We start from the raw sequence: 19,302 nt of genomic DNA on the forward strand, positions 1-19,302 counted from the left end.
GTATACATAATAATCACTGCCAATAGTTTATGATATGTTTTATATATGAAACCCAATGCCATCACATTTTCTAGATAGTAAAATACATGATAAAAAGATTTTGAAAGGAAAGATGCATGGTAAATAAAAATATCAATTTTAAGTCAAAATGGTGAAACAAAAAAATAAATATATAAACCTCAAAATCATTCAAGAAAATCTATATTTTCAATTGACTACATTAAAATGTGATTCAATGAAATGAATCCGAAAAAGATACACACAGATTCATATCAGTTGAATCCGGAAAATATACACAAGTTTAAAACAATAAACAGTCACTAAAGTTAAGAACAATGAACAACAACTTGGCCAAATATAACATTTTTGAAAATTTTCCCTTATATTTATTTAGCTGCTCAAAAGCAAATTAAGTATTTCATATTGATTACTCCAGAGAATGAGAACAAATGTATCCATCCAGATATTTACATAAGCTCACATTTGCAAAGAGCAGAAACACATTCATTGTCTTTATAATCCTGCTATTTACATAAAACCGAAATCTAGTCCCCAAATCATTTTCTTGTTATTTGGAAGTAATGCCTGCTGACTCAATCATAGACATGTACTCAGTTATGGCATCCCCTTCTATATTAACTTCAATGTCATAATCAGTGAAGGCATCACCATTAGCTATATCTGCAGAGAGCTCATCTTCCATCTCCACGTCCCTTGCTTCAGCTTTATTGTGATCTTCAACCTCATTCATTGGGCCTAAAATATCAGAACTAATATTATTTGGTAAAGGGTTAGATGAACTTGCACTGCCATGGGAAGCAACAGTTGAATTCACTTGAGGTTGAATATTCTCTGCCTCAGGTTGTGCTGTCAGTCTTTGCAATATTTTGTCTAACCCGCCGTCTTCCTCAAAAGCAGCAATCACTGCATAGAAGCAGGAAATGAGAACAAAAGAACACCCCTGTACCTCTCTATCTAATGTTTCACTTATACAAAAGATTGTGCCTAAAATCTAAATAACTTATGTACCTCTTGATCTTTCAAACCCCATTTGCACAACTCTTTCAATTGCAGAATCTTTTGCTTGTTTCTGTCTTTTCCTTATCCTTGTCTCGATATTAACCTTCATGTTGATTAAAGTAAGTTATAATATTGTTTAAAGTTGCATAGAATTCGGTTAAGACATGTTTTTACCTGTAAATCAGAATTGGTTTCTGGATTCGTCAAATCATCCAATGCTTTCTGAGTATCGTTTTCATTTTTTCTAAGGGCTTCAGCAGCGAGCTCCTTTTCGAACCTACCAGAATAGCAGTGTAAAGTTTGACTAGAATAGTAAATGTGAAGTTTTGTGAAACACCTATATATTAATAGTCTATCATCCATATCCGGTAAAGATCAACAAGAATAAATCTCAAGGATTTGTTTATGTTAGATATGAATATATGCAATCATATATTCCATAACATGAATAAATTATAAGTAGCATAAGCAATGGATGATAATAGCCACTACCTTCTTGATGCTATTACCTGGGAATATGCTATTTTACACCAGAGTGTTCTATTTACAAATTACAAAACCAATGTATCCAATAGAACACCAAAATAACACTCACCCAATAGTGACCAATTCCTTCAGTCTCTCCATATCCACGGCCTTTTTTAAGGGGGTCACGCCAAACTTCTTTTGCTCCCTGGAAAAAAGCTATTCAGAAACTGAGATAAAGAAAATAAAAAGTCAATAAACATCAAGTTGCACCTACATAATTTCAGCTCTTCTTTTTAAATCTTCCTCCTGTTTTTGCATTTTCTTTGCCTTCTCCTCAACAAGGAAATCAATGGCACCCCCAACATCTTGATTATTCATTCGTAATGCTCTCTTTGCATGACGTTGATTGTAGCCCATGCTCATAACAAGTGATAATGCTTCATCAGGCACTTGCAGCTGCAACACAACAGAACATTTTATAGGAGAGTCAGGCTCATTATGAGTCTATTGTTGGCGGACATATTTTTCATTTTCAAATCAATGAATCTATCACTCGGCCCTATAAGCTCTTAATCACACGACAACTCCAAGTGTCGCATCAGTTCTTCCCTTCATGGTATAGAAGGAGAGTAAAAATTGAAGTATGTAATATGCCATACTATTCAGCTAAGACTATATGTTCCTTTTCTTCTTTGAAAGAGAAAATGAGGTAGCAGGGGCATACAAAATTAAACAAAAATGGCTATATCAATCCATTTTTAAAAAAAAATAAAAAAAAAGGAAGCAGAAAGTAGAAAAATGCCGGACTAATAATGAAACCTTCAAAATCAGTAAATGTTGATTTTTTTTTCTGATCTATATCTTCAAAATCAGTAAATGTTGATTTTTTTTCTGATCTCTATCTTAAAGACTATGATATATAGGACTGCTATCAACTATTGCGAGACCAAACACGCAGACCAACAACTAGAACGTGCATAAATGTTGATTTTTATCCTACTCAAATTTATCACAAGATGCTATAATACTTTAACCCACCTGAACAAACTTTGCCATTGCAGAAGCTAATGCTTGCTTTGATTTTTCCAACTGGCCAGTATGAAATGCCACCACCCCTTCAAGAAGTTCTAGTCTCAAATGCCTATGTACAAATATTCAGCCAACTTAAAAACTAACTTCTGATAACTAATCTACTTTTAATTGCATCCCAGTAATTTGATAATTTCAAAGGCAACAAAAAGATAAACAGTGCACCAAAATAACTCACAGTGCAAGTTCTGGATAGCGACCACCTTGTAAGAGTCTAAGGCGGAGAGAATCCTTCCCATGAGCACGTCCAATTCCTACCCTAGCCATTTCAAGGCGGTTCCCTGCATCTGATAGCCATCTAATGTCTCGTAGCATAAAGTAGCACCATACCATGTCAATTTGCAGTATTGGGACATTGTCAATAAGCTGAATAGACAGAAATTGTATTAATTTCAGAGATTAGGAAGACATATGAAAAAGAAGTTGGCTCCTCTTAAGGGGAAGAGAACACTTGGACAATTGAAATATCAAAGACAAAAATATGGATAAAATGCATGCATATATATAATAAGCTATCAAGACCCATTCCTTTAATTTTTTATGAAAGGTTATATAATTCCACACTTTCCACTCTAGTGTTCTGTTAGGATGAGCCAAATTCTGTAGAAAATTATCTTTAAAGAAAATTGGAATTAATAATGTTCTGTTAGGATCCTTTCTTGGAGTAAGAAAGAATTCCCAGAAAAAGCATAAAGATTACAAAAAGGAAAGAAAGAAGAGAGAAAGAAAGAAGAAATCTGTATTAAGCAAGAAAAAGGAAAGCAAAAAGTATACAATGAACACATAGGAGCACTCTCCTCTCACTGGATTGAGCACTCTCCTCTCACTGGATTGAGCACTCATAAAAATCAATTATTCAGATATATCTTCCCCTCTACCCATTGAGGGCTATTTGAAACTTATTGAGAATAACTAAACAAGAACAGAAATAGCACACTACCACTAATAGGCTAACAGCTCTTAACTACTCTAACTCCTTTTTCTTCTATATTTTAACATGTTCATCGCTTGAATATCATGGAAAAGTGAACACCAAATTAGAGTTTTGCCACAACATTATATGTTCATTCAAATCAGAATTTTCATTTTTAGGTGAGTGCGGTGGGGCCACAGTTATTAATAGCGGCCGCTCCAAGCGCTGTCCCGGGATTTTCTCCCGATGCGGAAACCCTCCGCAACGAAGGAGCGGCGCTCATCCCAGTTTTGGGTAGCGGCCGGGAAAGCTGGGATAGCGGGTTGCGGGAGAGGAGCGCTTCCCGGCCCGGAGCGGTTTTCTGCTTTTAGGGCTTTTTTGGAGTGCGAAAAAAACCTTTTAACCCTTAAAAAGTATAAAATTGGAAAATTTATTGTAGTCGTTCGTGTTTTCTCCTCTCTCATTTGTGTTTTTTCACCTTTTCCATCGCGTTTCTTCTGTTTTCTGCTTTTCTATTTTGTTCTTTATCCGATTCTTCTCTATTCATTGTTTTTCTATTCGTTTTCTTTCATATCATTGTTTTTTTCTTTCTTTTAAAATATATTGATTCTGGAATTAATATATGTAGATTATTCCTATAATTAGTCCAAAAAGTTATTTAATCTACATTAAATATATATGTAGATTATTCATATAATTAGTTCAATAAGTTATCCTGCTATCTCATTTTTGGGGTTGGCTGTCCCGCTCCGCTATCCGGGATTAATAACTCTGGGTGGGGCAATAAGGTAAAATTGTTTCTTCAGGTACTTGTCTGTCCTATAGTTTTTTGATCTCTGGCTATTTTAGGAACAAATGTTTCTTCAGGTGATTCAACAGCTTCTTTAAAATGCATGTCTACAACAAGATCTTTTTGGGGGTTAGGGAAACTATTTCAGCCGTAAATGAGATTTGAGGGAAAACAGAACAAATAATGTTAGATAATCCCATTAGTTAGATAGTTAGTTTCAATTTAGATTATTAGTGGACTTGAGTAGTTAGAGAGTAGGATATAACACTACGTAAATAATGGAATAGAGATAGGACGAGAGTATGTAGTCAACTAAAACGTGTTGGGGCCTTTAGTTTAGGCATTGGGAGTGTAGACCCTCAAAGTTCTGCAGAGTTGCTACCAAGGGGATTTTCCCAATTCTGTACAATAAAAAACCGGTGGTGACTATTGAAATAGGCAGCTAATAAGCAGTTCAGGTGAAATATACAGCTTAAATAAATAATTGGCAGGTAAATTCTGTCATAAGTCAAAATGAAAATATAACCTATAAATTGGACTACTCACCTCAATGACTTTTGGATCACAAATAGAGAATGCCTCCTGCAAAGTAAATTTCATATGGAATTCTTTAAATAATGACATGAAAAAAAGCTTTTATATAAATTAACTTTGCCACTACCAGCCACCCCGATCCTTCTAATAAAAAGTTTAATTTCAGCAAAAGGTAAATGGGTTTGTGCACTGTCAGCACTTTAAGCCAAAAGGGCTCTTGCAAGAGGGGACATGTTTGAGATATAACATAAAAAACCATCCATGTATGGTGATAGCTTAACTTTGTTGAATAGATGGTTGGTCAATGAAAAAGTTTTATCGTAAAAGAAATTTGACAGAAGAAAGGGCAAGTGTGCAACTTCATTAATTATAAGCCAATGCAACACCGAAAATTTTGTAGCAAAACTTTTAAAATTATGAAGATAGGAAATAAGCTATGTTTGAAAACTCCTTGGCCTGTACCCCGGTGAAAGGGTTAACTTCAACAGACAATTATGTTAAAATACATTTTCCTCATATTACATTGAGCACATTGGTTATTTATACTGCTAACATTAATTTGCTTCTACTCCAATTTAAAAAACACGTTTGCAGCAAACTATAACCCATATCAAGATAAATAACTTAAGGATCCTGCTAACTTGTTCCCTAAGGGCACGTCTTTTAAGGAATATTTCTATAGTGAGCTCCTTAAATTGTGCCCTTAGGGCACATGTTAGCATTTGTCTTAAAATAATAAGCAATTGACCTCTCCCATAGTAAGAACTTCAAGTGCATCTTTGTAATTTCCCACTTTGATAAGACGCTTCCCCTTTGCATGAAGCATCAATCCCATCATCACTGCCCTGCAAAATGATAACCGATTATCACTTCAACGGTCAAAATGGTATATTGTCCTTTCATAGTTAAAACCTCCCACTGACAAACATTAATTCCACCTAGATGCATGAAAATGCACAATGATTTATACCTCTGATCAAGCTCTGATCCCAAGCGTACTTTCTGTCCATTTTGATCTTCAACTTCTATGTTAAAATCTTCAACAGGCAATGAACCATCTGCATGCCTTTCAGCCAATGCAGTTGCAGCTGACCTGTTTGCATGAAACTCAAATAAGCTTTGGAGAGAGTATTAATGCTAACATAGTATGCATTGAGATATTAATATTGATTCTAATCAGATTTGTTGGTAACCTTTCCTTATCATTAGTTGTAATAGTTACAGTAGTTAAGGGATAATCAATCTGATCCCAAAATTATAGGATCATGATAAGAACAGAGTCATCTTCACCTTCAGATTATATCAATCAAGTATATAAATGCTTGTAAAATCTTAGTTATAGCTTTCATGTACATAAATGCTTGTACAATCATTGTTACATCTTTCATGTATACATATGCATGTACAATCCCAAAATGAATGACCAAATCAAATCTCAAATTTCCTTAATAAAACAACTAGGATAGGAAAAAGGTACAGCAGTTAAGAGATTTAAACTAAGTTTGGGCAAACTTTTAAAAGCTAAATAAACTGTAAATAGTCAAATCACTCTCTGAAATATATGCACATTCAATCATTTTAGGAAATTATCCTTAAAGTTCCATATTCATTTCTTTGACCAAACTGAACCCCACTAAAATTCACATTTAGGGCATAATTGGGCAATTAAACCTATTTTAGGAACATAATTAACTGACTAATGATCAAATATTTCTAATTTTGGTAAGTATTTGCAGTTTCAAAGACTAAAATGTTATTCCCTAACTAACATGGAATTTCGATTTACATTTCATTGGTCAGTTCAGTCTTATGAAGCACGGACCCAGAAACATGAAATTGACCCTGCCACGTCGACACCCGTAATAATTTTAAAAAATAATAAATTAAAAGTAATCACCGGTTTAAGTTTCAGACACTAACATAGACACTAACACTAACATGTCTTTTTCTCGGAGGTGTCCGTTTATGTATCATGAATTCCGATCACTTGTTTATATAATTAAAAAAAGAGAACTTCAATCACCAATAATTTGACTAACGAAATCTGTAACAATACTCATTTACAAACTTTAAGGTTAAATGCATATTCAATTTCAATCATTACGTTGATCACAGTGGAAAACACGTGATTAATCATTAACAAAGCCAATACCAGCACCAACAATTCAGTTACCTGATACGCGCAAGCCTGTGAGAGCTTTGTTCCTCCACAACAAGAGACTGACCCTGTTGAGGAGAAGAGAGAGTAGCGAGAATCTTGGAGTTATTCTTAACGCCCAATTGAGTTAAAGTTAGGGTTCCGTTATCGTCCTTGAGAATTCTACCAGCGCATATGAAGTTGATGAAGTGAGGGTTTTCGCAATTGGATCGCTTGGCAACTTCTTCGCGTAACGAAGATATGGTCCAAATCGCCAAATCGACTTCTTCTAATACACCGGACCATGATCCCGCTATCTTCAGTTTCGCCATGTTTCAATCACTGCAGTCTTAGATTTTTTATTTTGATGGCTTGGTTTCCGAACACTGATGTTGATGATGATCGTTTCTCGCTTTCTTGAGTAGTGAGATTCTTAACTGAGAAGTTTTGTTCGAGTAATATTTATAGGGGAACGGTTTTCTTTTGGAATTAAATTAAATTAATTAAAGAATGTGGATATCTATTCGGGTTAGGCCCAAACTATCCAACCCAACGGTTATATGCTCTAAGGAAAAGGAGAAAAACATGATTTTAAAATAAAGTTCATGCAATTTTAGCTACAAGATGTTACTCAATCTTGGAAATTTGGAGGTGTGAATAAGGAAATCAACATTAACATTAGTGGAACCGTCTTGTCATGTAGGTTGTCGATAACTCAAAACAAAATGTTTTCAAGCAAGATATTTTTAATAGGTTGATCCAATGATGTTTGCATGTTTATGGTACTAGTTCAAGGTGGTTTCAATGAGGCTGACAGTGAGGAAACAAATTGTCAATCAATAATGGCACGTCTTTGACTAATAAAAGCCCTTGTGATTTACTCAAAGTTTTGCATGGAGAATATTCAAGATGAAAATAAGAGATGGAGAAAAAGGAAATTAGAGTTTTCATTAAAATAAAATAAAATATGTAAAATAAGAGTTACAATAAATTATAAATACTAGATAATTTAAAATACGAAACTACTCATACTAAAATATGATAAATATATAATAATAATAATAATAATATTGTTTAATATCTATTTTTAAACTAATGATACATTAACAAAAAACTATTCATAATTTTTTAATTACAAAAATAATTATTCAATGGAATCCATTTACATAAACAAATCAACAATTTATTAAAAGATGGAAAAGACCAACGATAGAGTAATTATTCTATGTGTAAGATGATGAGAGTGAAGTGATAATAAATCTAAATGTGTTTCATATATGAGAAATTTGAATAGCACTCCTGTGGTTTAGAAAAATGAACACTCATATCAAAAGGTAATCAATGTAGTCAAATTATTTCAGTAGCGGTGGATGTCATAACACGATACTGAGCTTCTATATAAGAAAGTGATGAAATATTGTTTCTTAATTTTACAATAAATATGAGAGTCTCAAAAAAAGATACAAAAATTTATGGTGGACTTATGATATGTGGTGTCATCGATCCAATCAGTTTCAGAGAGAGAGAGAGAGAGAGAGAGAGAGAGAGAGAGAGAGAGAGAGAGAGAGAGAGAGAGAGAGAGAGAGAGAGAGAGAGAGAGAGAGAGAGAGAGAGAGAGAGAGAGAGAGAGAGAGAGAGAGAGAGAGAGAGAGAGAGAGAGAGAGAGAGAGAGAGAGAGAGAGAGAGAGAGCTTAAAGAAATTGCACCAGAATTTCTAGAGGTTTGGGCGATCTCTTGGGATACTCCTTTCTTCAAGAAATTCTTCTCGAGAGTTCCACTAAAAATAATATCTTTGAGCTTTTATCAGGTTATGCCCAAAAACCTTATTACAATCGACTGGGAGATTTTAACAGGTGGATCCCTAAAACCAAGTTGAGTTTTTGACAGGCTAAACTCACAAACCAAGAACGAGACTTTGACTGGATGATCTTATAAATCAAACAAATGTATTACGAGGATAACCTCAACAATCAAACAAGAGAAACACTTCAAATAAAATCACACTCTAAATAAAAAAGTTGAACACTGGTACAACTAAAATCTCACAAGTGTATTTTACTTACAAATAAAGTAAGACAACTTTTAGTGAAAGAGAATAAAAGAGAAAGAGTGAAAGAGAGAAAGAGAGAAAGAGAGAGGGAGAGGTGGGAATAAGTGTACTGGTCAAAAAGTAAATGTGTGCATGGTATTCTTGCAAGGGCATGAGATACTTAGAGGGCTTAGTAGGTTTATAATACTATATGGTGGTTAGAACTTGCCAACGGTTGTGACAAGCCCTGTATAATGGTGTTGTGGTGGTTTTAGAGGACATGTTCATGTGAGGTAAGATGCTCTGTATATTAGCATAGTGCTTAGGATATTCTATCAAGTTACGATTTGTCTCTTCTCATTCATCAAACTAAGGTATTTATAGAGGTTGACTTGAGTTCGGGTTGCAGAGTTAGTTGGCGGGTATACCCTAGGTTCATGACCAAGAAATTGGTTAAGGGAAGACTTATTCTTCCTATAATCATTACAGAACTGGTTTCCTCTTTTTACTAACTCTCTCTAGTTAGTCATTATGGGCCCACGTCATCATCCACGTTTACCGGGCAAGTGGTTAACGGAATCCCAATCCAGGAAGTCTCACGGTCCTTTTTCGGGCGACCATATGGCTTATTTGGGCGGCATCTGGCTATGCAGGATAGCTCATCCCTCGCCCCTGCGTCTAGCCTTCATTCTTTTTCATGGCTTATCCCTTCTTAGGGACCCAGTAAAATCATATCAATACACAGTCCCTCAAGAACGAGGGCTTGAAAAGGGAAAAATGATTAATAAAAGTGCTCATATCCTTAAAACTCCCTTGCACGAATCTATGCCATGTGCATTTTTTCTTGATGAAGACTTTCAGTGAGTCCCTCAAGCATAAATTGAGACTGAAGCTGAGAAAAACACAAGAATAAGAGGTTGAATTATGTTGGATTTTTTATTAAGCTTTTTCTTCTTCTCCTTCTGATAGTTTTCAACCATATTTTGAACATTTAGTTCAAAGTCTGAGTTAGAAATATCTTGGTTAGCTTTTGAAGGTCCTTATCAGATTCTGAACTAGAATCTGACTCAAAGTTACACAGTTGATAGCAGCGGAATATTAAGATCAAAAAACAAGAACACATATTAGTTAACCTAGTTCCTCTCACAACTCGAGAGTAGTCCAGTCCCCTTGTATTTCCAAGGGATTTTCACTATAATCAAATTGGTTACAAATGCTCAAGCACCAAGCAAGAGACTTGCAATGCTCAAATGCACAAGTAAGAGACTTTTATACTCAAGCACACAAGAAAGAGACTTATAATGCTCAAACCTTTAAGTAAGAGACTTTTATGCTCAATCACACAAGCAAGATACTTCAAATGCTTGTAACACCTCAAAATTTGCCCTCCTCTCTTGGGACTAGCATTATCATTATACATATCATTTTAGGGCATTAGGCATTCCATATTGCATATCATGTGGTTACATTGTGCAAGCCACCTTCCCAAGTCTTGATCAGAAGCTGAGGAAGTAAAGTGCAAGCCTAGGGTTTATTGACTGGTCATGGATCATCTGAGGATTGGGCTGTGAATTAGGGTTTTATGATTCTCAATGGATGTTGGTCTTCATCTTGATTGCAATGATACATCATCATCATCATGGTTGGATGTCATCAGAAGATTGAAGAAGATTCCTTGAGATTAGGGTTTTGACCACTGGTCAACCCTAATCAGGTGCATTGGGCCATTCAGGGCATGATCAGGAGATGGGGTTTATGATGGATATGAGGTTCATTTGATGGTTATATGGTGCTTATTGAGGCTAGGGTGTCACCCTTGAGCCATTTCAGTTGAAGATTGGGGTTCAAATTGATCTGTGCATTGACAAATTCATCTATCAGATGAAAAGTCAACTGTGGTCAACTGTACATGATCAGAGGAATTTGGAGGTGGAAATGAGTTGAAGACATTTCATTCATGTTGGAACAAGTGATATTTGACATCGCAAAGCTTAAGAATGAAGAAAATCAAGTCAGGACAAAAACTGCCAAAAATAGCAAGTGACTTGTAACTGAAGTTTCCAAAAATGGAAAGTTTTTGACCTCAAAAACAGATGTCCAAGGAAGCTTCAAATGAAAAATTGTTCAACATGAAAGTTGTAGATCTTGCTCTCACCTTTCCAAAAAGTCCAAGAACTTGAAAATCCAATGTGCGGTTTGCAAAATATGGCTCAGTGAATTTCAGAAAAGACCCGTAATCAGGAGGCCATAACTACCACATACTTTGTCCAAATTGCAAGTTCTTTATATGCACAAACTCCATTTGACATGTACTTTGAGGGTGCATCATTGGATTTTCCCAAAAATGGCCAAGGCAAAAAGTCACTTTTCAACTGGACAGCTGAATTGGACCAGGGGCAAAATTGTCCAAATGTCAAAATAATTGGAATTTTTGAATGGGACTTTTTCCAACACCTCAGGAATGGCATTTAGAATGTGTTTGAATTTTCATTTCATGCATAAGGCTTTTAATTTGGATTTTGTCTTGAAAAATGAAATGCACAAAATGGATCAATTACCACACACATATGATTTTGAGAAATACTCAACCAATTGGAATGGGAATAGTTTCTACACATCACATATGGCATTTGGGGGTTGCTTGAGCTGTCAAAACAGCTGGCACTAGCTGTCATTGTGTATTGACCAATTTGCCCTTGCTTACAAAAATTGCCATTTCACTAACATTCCAAATTGTTAATTAAACATGATTAGTGTTGGATTAATGCAAGGTATATAAACCAAATCATCTCCTAATCATAACTGAACCTCACATTCTCCAAAGTTGGATCTAGAATCATCACATTCTCTCCATTTTCATCCAAGAACACAAACCTTCATTTCCAAAATTCTTGACCAAATCTCAATCATTCTTCGAAGTTTCTTTTGATTTGAACTCACATCATCATCCTTAGCATCTGTTTTGGGAGTTTGGAAGAGGAAATGCTCGGAATCTCGACTGTCCAATACCACATCAACAATGGTGAATTCGAGTTTTGAGCTCTAGAAGCAACCTCAATTGAAGCAAGCACCTCCATTCACCTTCTCTATCATTCTAGCGTTGCTGTTTTCACGATTTGAGCTCTAAAAGCATTGCTATCACGACTGCCATATCCAAGTAAGTGAAAATTCGAAACTCATGTTTTGTTCAATATTCATATGCTTTCGAAAGTGCTTCTCATGTAGATTACGGTGATGGCTTTAGAATTGCAAATAGATAATCGTAGCTCAAGAAATCTAGGTTTTAAGATATGATCCTAAACCCTAACTTCCACGATTTGAAGAACCTAGGAAGAGTTGGAAGAAATTGATTTCATATTTGGATTGTAGACCGTGAGACGAGTTCAACGAGCTATCGCTTGTCCATTTCCGTTAACATTTGTTGTTCATCCATTTTTGAGATTTTCTGGAATTCCTGCGTGTGAAAATGATGAAGTTTGGGGTGTTTGATCCGAAAAGTGGTTTGAAATTTCAAATTGGAGGTTTCCCGCTCCCGCCAACTAATTACAGAAATGCCACTGAAATTTCATTTTTATTAATGCAATTAATTCAAATTAATTATTAAAAAAATGTTTAACACTTTAAAAATTCATAAAAAATAGCAAAAAAATCCTAAAAATATGGAGATTTTTTCCTTGACTTTGTTGACTTGTGTAGGATTTTTTTGACCTATTGGTCAAAGTTGTGCTTGGCAAATATTTTATTTGGCATAGGCTTTTCTAATGTATGTCACATTTTGATACATTTTGGCAATTTGATCATGAAATACTCATATCATAAAATAAATGGCTGAAAATTTTTGTGGTGGTTCTTGACTCATTGAGGATTATTTATATGTAAATTTCATGAATTTTTGATACCTGGTTAGAGAGCAGCAAATTCTGGAACTTAGGTGTGACAATTTGTGTCACACCTCTTGATGTCAACTTGTTGAATTTAATTGGATAACCTATGCATGTTGGAATTGGCTGAAATTTTGCATGATGACTTGTTGACATGTTAGGATGCTTGATGAATTTTTGTAGAATTTTTCACTGTATTTTCAATTTGATCATGATTTTTCATTTCTGGTGATTGAAATTGCAAGCTCATGTGATACATGTTGGTAGATTGATTGGGAAATCCTCATATTGTATTGTATGGCCATGAAATTTGATATGCATGAACTAGACACATGTTAGGACCTCCCTGTTTTGGTCTCATCCATTTCTTTTTAGTTTCCAATGAGATATGAATTTTTGAAGTGGATGTATGCATTGATGGTGTGAATTGGAGCATGAAATTGTGTCTGTTTTTGTTGATTTTCATTGACATGGTTCCATTTGCCCAATTGAGCTCAAATTTGACATGGTAGACCTTGATTGACCCCTGTTTAGGTGTATTTAATTTGAGATTTTTTTGATGTGTTTTGGCATGGCTTTGAATGCAATACTTCTGTTTGTACGCTAGGTGGTTCATTTGACATCATTTGACTTCTTTTGTGCATGAATTGAACATGATGGATGATATAAACATGAGACCAATGATGTTTGCTTGTGTTTGATGATAATTTGATGTTGGATGGTGGATACCTTGCTGTTTTAACTTTTTTCTTGCTTTTGGACCCTAGGCTTGGCCTAGTGGTCTAGTTGCTAATATTTGCTTGATTTTTCAGGATCAAAAAAGCAATGCACATGGAGAATGATCCAAATCAATTTTAATTGATGTTGTTGATGTTTGTACACTAACATAACATTGTTTTGTAGGTGTTGGAGCTTGGGCTTAAGCCTTGAGCTTGCTTTGTGTTGTATTGTTTAAACTGTTTGTTTGCTGTATAGTTTGTCTGATTGAGTACTGACTGAGTTTGATTGTTTCCAGGTACTTTAGTTGCTCAGTTCCTTGTGAACTATTGCTTTGCTTTGCTTTGCTTAAGCAACTTGCATAGAGGTATAACTTCCTAACTTCATGTAGTCTGGAGACCCGGCTGTTACCGGGCCGGGCAAATAAATGTCTGAAGTCCTCCTTAAGAGGCAATGATTGTGGTTGTTTATTTTTAAGCCCAAGCAGGTGAAAGTCCTTTAAATAAGGCAATTGGTGGAAGGTAGGGGTATGCAGCCTACCCCCCACTATTCAGTTGAGTCTTCTCCTTGCTCCCATTACATGGTTGTAGCATTGAGATCAAAAGCCCAAGATCCTGTGCAGTGCACATTGTGTCTGAGTCATCGAGTATAGAAGGGTTCCCCTATTCTGGACCCATGCTCATTTGTCAGCTCTCCCTGGTTAGGGATATGAGCTGTGAGGTCTGATCCTCACTTCACCTTTTCATCTGCTTCACCTTAGCCTCGTAATGGCAAGGTTAAGAGCAAACCCAGCCCGTACAGACGACTTGCTTCGGCAGTCAAACCTATTGATTGAGCCCCCTTGTGTGGTTATAGCGCGTGCTATGTGGATATCTGATTGAAATGCTTGTTCTCATTTGATGTATGATATATGATTGTATGCTTGTGTGCTAGCTTCTTTCCTGGTTAGGATAGGCTTGTTTATGCAAGTAGGATAGAAAACCTGAACTTAGGGTGACTTTGCATGACAACATTAGGCTCGAGTCTCAGCTCCTTAGTGTCGTGTTTTCCCCGGTTTCTGGTTAACAATTTAGTCCCTTTCAGGGGAACTACATCGCCCTGATCCTCGTGCCAGACGAGGTATGTAGGCAGGTGGTCGTGCGAGACCACTCCGGGCAACCTTTTTCTTTTTTGCGTGCGTTTACTTGTTATCTGATTATATGTTTGGGTTCGGATGCCGACGTAAGCCCAGTGATTGGCAGTCGGGCTCCACGTTTGCCCTTTTGAGTGTGTTTTGGTTCGGATGCCGACGTAATTCCATCAATTGGTTGTCGGGCTCCATGTTTGCCACCCTTGCTTGTTTGATTGTTTTGTGTTGTTTGGCGTGCGTAAGCCGAACTACAGTGGCTCTGATTCTTGTTCCAGACAAGATATGTAGGCATAAGGTGCGATACCTTATCGAGCTCGTTCCTCCTAACCCCACCTGCGTTCCCTGTGTGTGTGTGATGTTTAGCAACCTTTTCTTTATTCTAGGACGTGGATCCCTAGGAGTACCTAGGACGTGAGGGGTGCTAATACCTTCCCTTCGCGTAACCGACTCCCGAACCTTTTCTCTCTGGTCGCGAGACCATGTCTTTCCAGGTTTCTCTGAGCGTTTCCTTTCCCTATCTTGGGATAAATAACGCGCAGTGGCGGCTCTGTATGTGTTTTATTTTTGAGTCTCACCGGTTGATTTTTCGCAGGATGCGACAGCTGGCGACTCTGCTGGGGACACTATCGGATGTAGACCTGTGCTGGTCCATCTTCCCTAAGCGAGTCTCTCCTAGCGTTCTAGGATTAGTTTAGGTTGCTTGTTGTGTGATTTATTGCATTTATTATTCTAACCAGTGTGTATATATTTGCATTAATGTCTGCATGCATCATACTATCATGTTGTTGCCGTCCTCTTTGCAGGTGGTTCTGTTGTTTGGGGTGGGTGTTCTGAGTGGGGCTAAAACCCAGGCCCGAGTATACACCTAGGACTAGTGTGGTCTCATGTTCCTCATTTGCTGGATCAGCATATTGTTGTAACGTGACATACCACAAGCCAGACGAGGTTCATTTGATAGTGCTTTCCTCTGTGGGGTACTCCACTTTGGTTGAGTTACTTCATCTGAACTATTGACTCTGGTGACCGATCATTTCCCGGATCTTTGGTTTAGACGATCTCAGGAGAGCTACAATGGCACACCCGAAAGGGCAAACCCATTGAGTATCTCTGCCCGATTGTCGAGACTATTGTCCGCCTTAGGATAACCTGTTTAGAATTTACCTGTGAGGGGAGGGTGATTCGTTCAGATGCATAATCAGATGGTGACTTTTTGAGCTGTGGTTCAGAGACATATTTATAAGTCGGATTTATGGTCATTTATTGTCGTGACGCCGAAGTGCTGTCCGTGATTTATCAGTGGGGATCCGTTTATTTCAGGATTCCCCGGGCCGAGATATTTATCAGTGGGGATCCGTTTATTTCAGGATTCCCCGGGCCGATTCAGATGGTTGTGGGTGTCTGCTCAGAGACTGATGATGATGATGATGTATCTGTCTTCCGTTTATTTCGGAACCCGTGGGTCTGATTGATGATTGTACATTCCTCAGATGGTTATGATCAGTTCAGAGACCAGTTTCAGTGCAGATGATCAGATGACTTGGAGGATGGCACTATGCATTGCATACATCTGCATCATTCTCATTTTGCATTCATCTGCACCAAGCCTACGTCTAGTCATATGGGGAGTATTATTGATTGAGAATCTGGTTGAGAGACAGCATGAATTTCAGAATGTGGATGACAAAATGTTATCTGTCTCGATGAAACCAGAATCGAAGGACAGAATCTTCCTCATATGGACAGACGTTGCATTCATGCATATTAACCTGTTTGCTGTTTTGCAGGAATCATTGCTCGTGCTCGCAGAACCGTACCTTTGCACTCAACACGCCCTCACAGATATTATACCAGAAGAAATACTCCTCGACTGATGGATCTCCCAAACACAGATATTCTCGAGCTGAAGGACAAGATGAATGAGTTGATCAACATCATGCAAGGCTTTGCAGTTGGTCAGAAAGCTTTGGCTGATAAGGTTGAAAAGCTCGAGCGGGCTTCAGCGGCAAACAGTGTTGTTAATCTGGATGGTGTCTTCAATCAGGGGCTGGGTGGATCCAGAGATGGTGAAAAAAGAGCAACTATTGGTGTGGTGAATAATGCTGGTGCTGGTGGCCAACCGGGGCAGAATCAGAGAGACAATTTTGTGCCTCCGTTCTATGGGTTTGATGAAGACCAGGAGGAGGATAGGGAGGCTGACCAATTCTCCATGCACAACGAACCGTATGGTGTCCAACCACAAAGTAAGGAGATTCAGCTGCTGGCTGAGAAAATCAAAGTGCTTGAGAGCTATGCCACGCCCGGGGTGGTGAATATGTCCAACATGGGGTTGGTTGAGGGGATTGTGATCCCACAGAAATTCAAAGCGCCGGCCTTTGACAAATACAATGGGAGTTCCTGCCCGGAAACTCACCTCCAAGCTTTCGTACGTAAGATTTCTGCCTACACGACGGATCAGAAGCTGTGGATGTACTTCTTCCAGGACAGTCTGTCTGGAGGATCTCTGGAGTGGTACACCAAGCTGAAATCTGCTGACATCAAGGGTTGGCAAGATCTGGGAGATGCTTTCTTTAAACAGTATCAGTTCAATGCTGATATGGCCCCGAGTCGTACCCAGCTGCAGGGTATGTCTCAGAAGAATACTGAAGGGTTTAAAGAGTATGCTCAAAGATGGAGGGAGTTGGCTGCCAGAGTGCAACCTCCTTTGGTGGATCGGGAGATGTCTGATCTCTTCATGGGTACTTTGCAAGGGGTCTTTGCCGAGAGAATGGTGGGTTGTCCCGTCACCAACTTTGCTGATATTGTGGTGGCGGGTGAGCGAATTGAAAGTTGGCTGAAAATGGGGAAGATCCAGGGTGGTAATGCTTCGTCATCGGGATCAAAGAAACCATTCGGGAACGGTTAGCGCAAGAATGAGGGTGACTCGAGTGCTGTGTATGAGCAAAGAGGGTATAGTGGGGGTCGTTATTATCAGCATGCTGCTGCGGTAAACATCCCTGCTGGTAATCAGTCAGCCAGACAGCAACGTCAGCCACCACAATCGAGAGTCGGGTACCAGGTGAAAGGGAAAGGAGTTAATCGTCACTTCGACAAGCCGCCCGTGTCATATGCCGTGCTGTTCAAGAAGCTGATGGATCTTGGGTTGGTTCAGCCGAGGGCGATGGTTCCGATGAGATCAGATCAGAGGCCGCCCAACTATGATGAGAACGCCCAGTGCGAATTTCATTCTGGAACACCGGGGCATAACATTGAGGGCTGTAGAGCATTCAAGAATGTTGTCCAGGATCTGGTAGACTCCAAGGCTATCAATTTTGCGCCATCACCGAATGTTAATGCCAATCCCATGCCGGCACATGGTCAGGCGATGGTGAGTGCAATTGCTGAAAATTCAGATCGCGCCTGTGCGGTAGGTGGAGAGACTGACAGTGACTGCAAGTTCAGTGGTTGGATAAAGCCGTGCGTACCAGGAAGCTGAAAGGCCTAAACAAGATCAGCACCGTCACTCGTCCGGAAGAGTAATGATTTCTTGTTTTCAGTTTATATGCATGAAAGCCATACGTGTTGCCCGACACGTAATGGTCCATTGTAAGGGCCACCTCATGTTTAAATTTGCATTTTCTGCATCAGTAATAAATGGATGTTTTTCAGTCAAAAAGCGGTGTTCCCTGTTTTTTCAGTTATTTTTGCAGTTAAAAAAAAAACAAATAAAAATGGCAATGTTTGTTTTCATTTTTCTTTTTTGATTTGTCTCGTCCCGAATTCAAAAATAATTCTCCGAATCTCGTTGATAACAATCCTGTTACACCCTCGTATGACTTCGACAATCCGAGCGATCAGGCTGAAGAGGAAGGCGAAGAAGATTGTGATCTGCTGGAATTAGCCAGGTTGTTTAAACAAGAGGAGAAGGTGATTAAGCCGCATGAGGAGCGGATCGAGATTGTTATTCCAAGCACCGCCGAGGTCAGGAAGGAAGTGAAATTAGAGCCGCTTCAGAGGCAAGCCGAGAGCAGAATGGTGGTCTTGTTAAAAGAGCATGTGGATACCTTCACCTGGTCATGTCAGGATATGCCAGGGTCGGATACCAGTGTCGTTGTGCACAAGCTGCCATGGAGAGAGGATCGTCCCCTAAAAAAGCAGAACGCCAGTGCCTATATCAGAGAGCCATGGTGACTTTGTTTCATGATATGATTCATCATGAAGTCGAATGCTATGCTATGATATGATAGCAAAGTCCCAAACAAGAGGGGCATCTGGCAGACTGGGGGCAAGTCGTTTGACTGGTGGAGACAATTCAAACTGAGGTTGAATTCAGATAAGTGCACTATCAGAGTGCGATCCGGTAAGATGTTGGGGTTCATTATAAGTGTCAGGGAGGAATCGAGGTTGCTCCTGCTTTAAAAAAAAAAAAAAAAAAAATGCCTGAACCGAGAATAAAGAAAGAGGTTCGTGGTTTCTTAGAAAGATTGAACTACCTGTCATGGTTCACATCTCATCTAACCGCCACGGGTGAACTCATATTCAGATATTGATAGAAAGATCAAACGGTCAGGCGAAATAATGATTGCCAAGGGGCGTTGAAAAAATAAAAGGAAAAGTTG

The 19,302-nt window shown here is 38.2% G+C and overlaps 1 protein-coding gene across 1 annotated transcript; it reads right to left on the reverse strand.

Annotated features, from left to right (window-relative positions):
- Window positions 1-363: 363 nt before the first annotated feature.
- On the reverse strand, window positions 364-7,603 carry LOC127081777 (uncharacterized). Its single transcript, XM_051022024.1, has 11 exons — window positions 6,988-7,603; window positions 5,785-5,907; window positions 5,563-5,659; window positions 4,827-4,862; window positions 2,756-2,943; window positions 2,527-2,629; window positions 1,763-1,944; window positions 1,616-1,693; window positions 1,195-1,297; window positions 1,030-1,123; window positions 364-924 (listed from the first exon to the last, which is right to left on the reverse strand). Exons 1-11 carry the CDS (start codon window positions 7,281-7,283, stop codon window positions 569-571), a joined length of 1,656 nt encoding a protein of 551 aa, XP_050877981.1. The 5' UTR covers window positions 7,284-7,603; the 3' UTR covers window positions 364-568.
- Between the last annotated feature and the right edge of the window lie 11,699 nt (window positions 7,604-19,302).

Source organism: Lathyrus oleraceus, chromosome 1 (genome assembly GCF_024323335.1).
Source record: "Lathyrus oleraceus cultivar Zhongwan6 chromosome 1, CAAS_Psat_ZW6_1.0, whole genome shotgun sequence".
Lineage (NCBI taxonomy): Eukaryota > Viridiplantae > Streptophyta > Magnoliopsida > Fabales > Fabaceae > Lathyrus > Lathyrus oleraceus.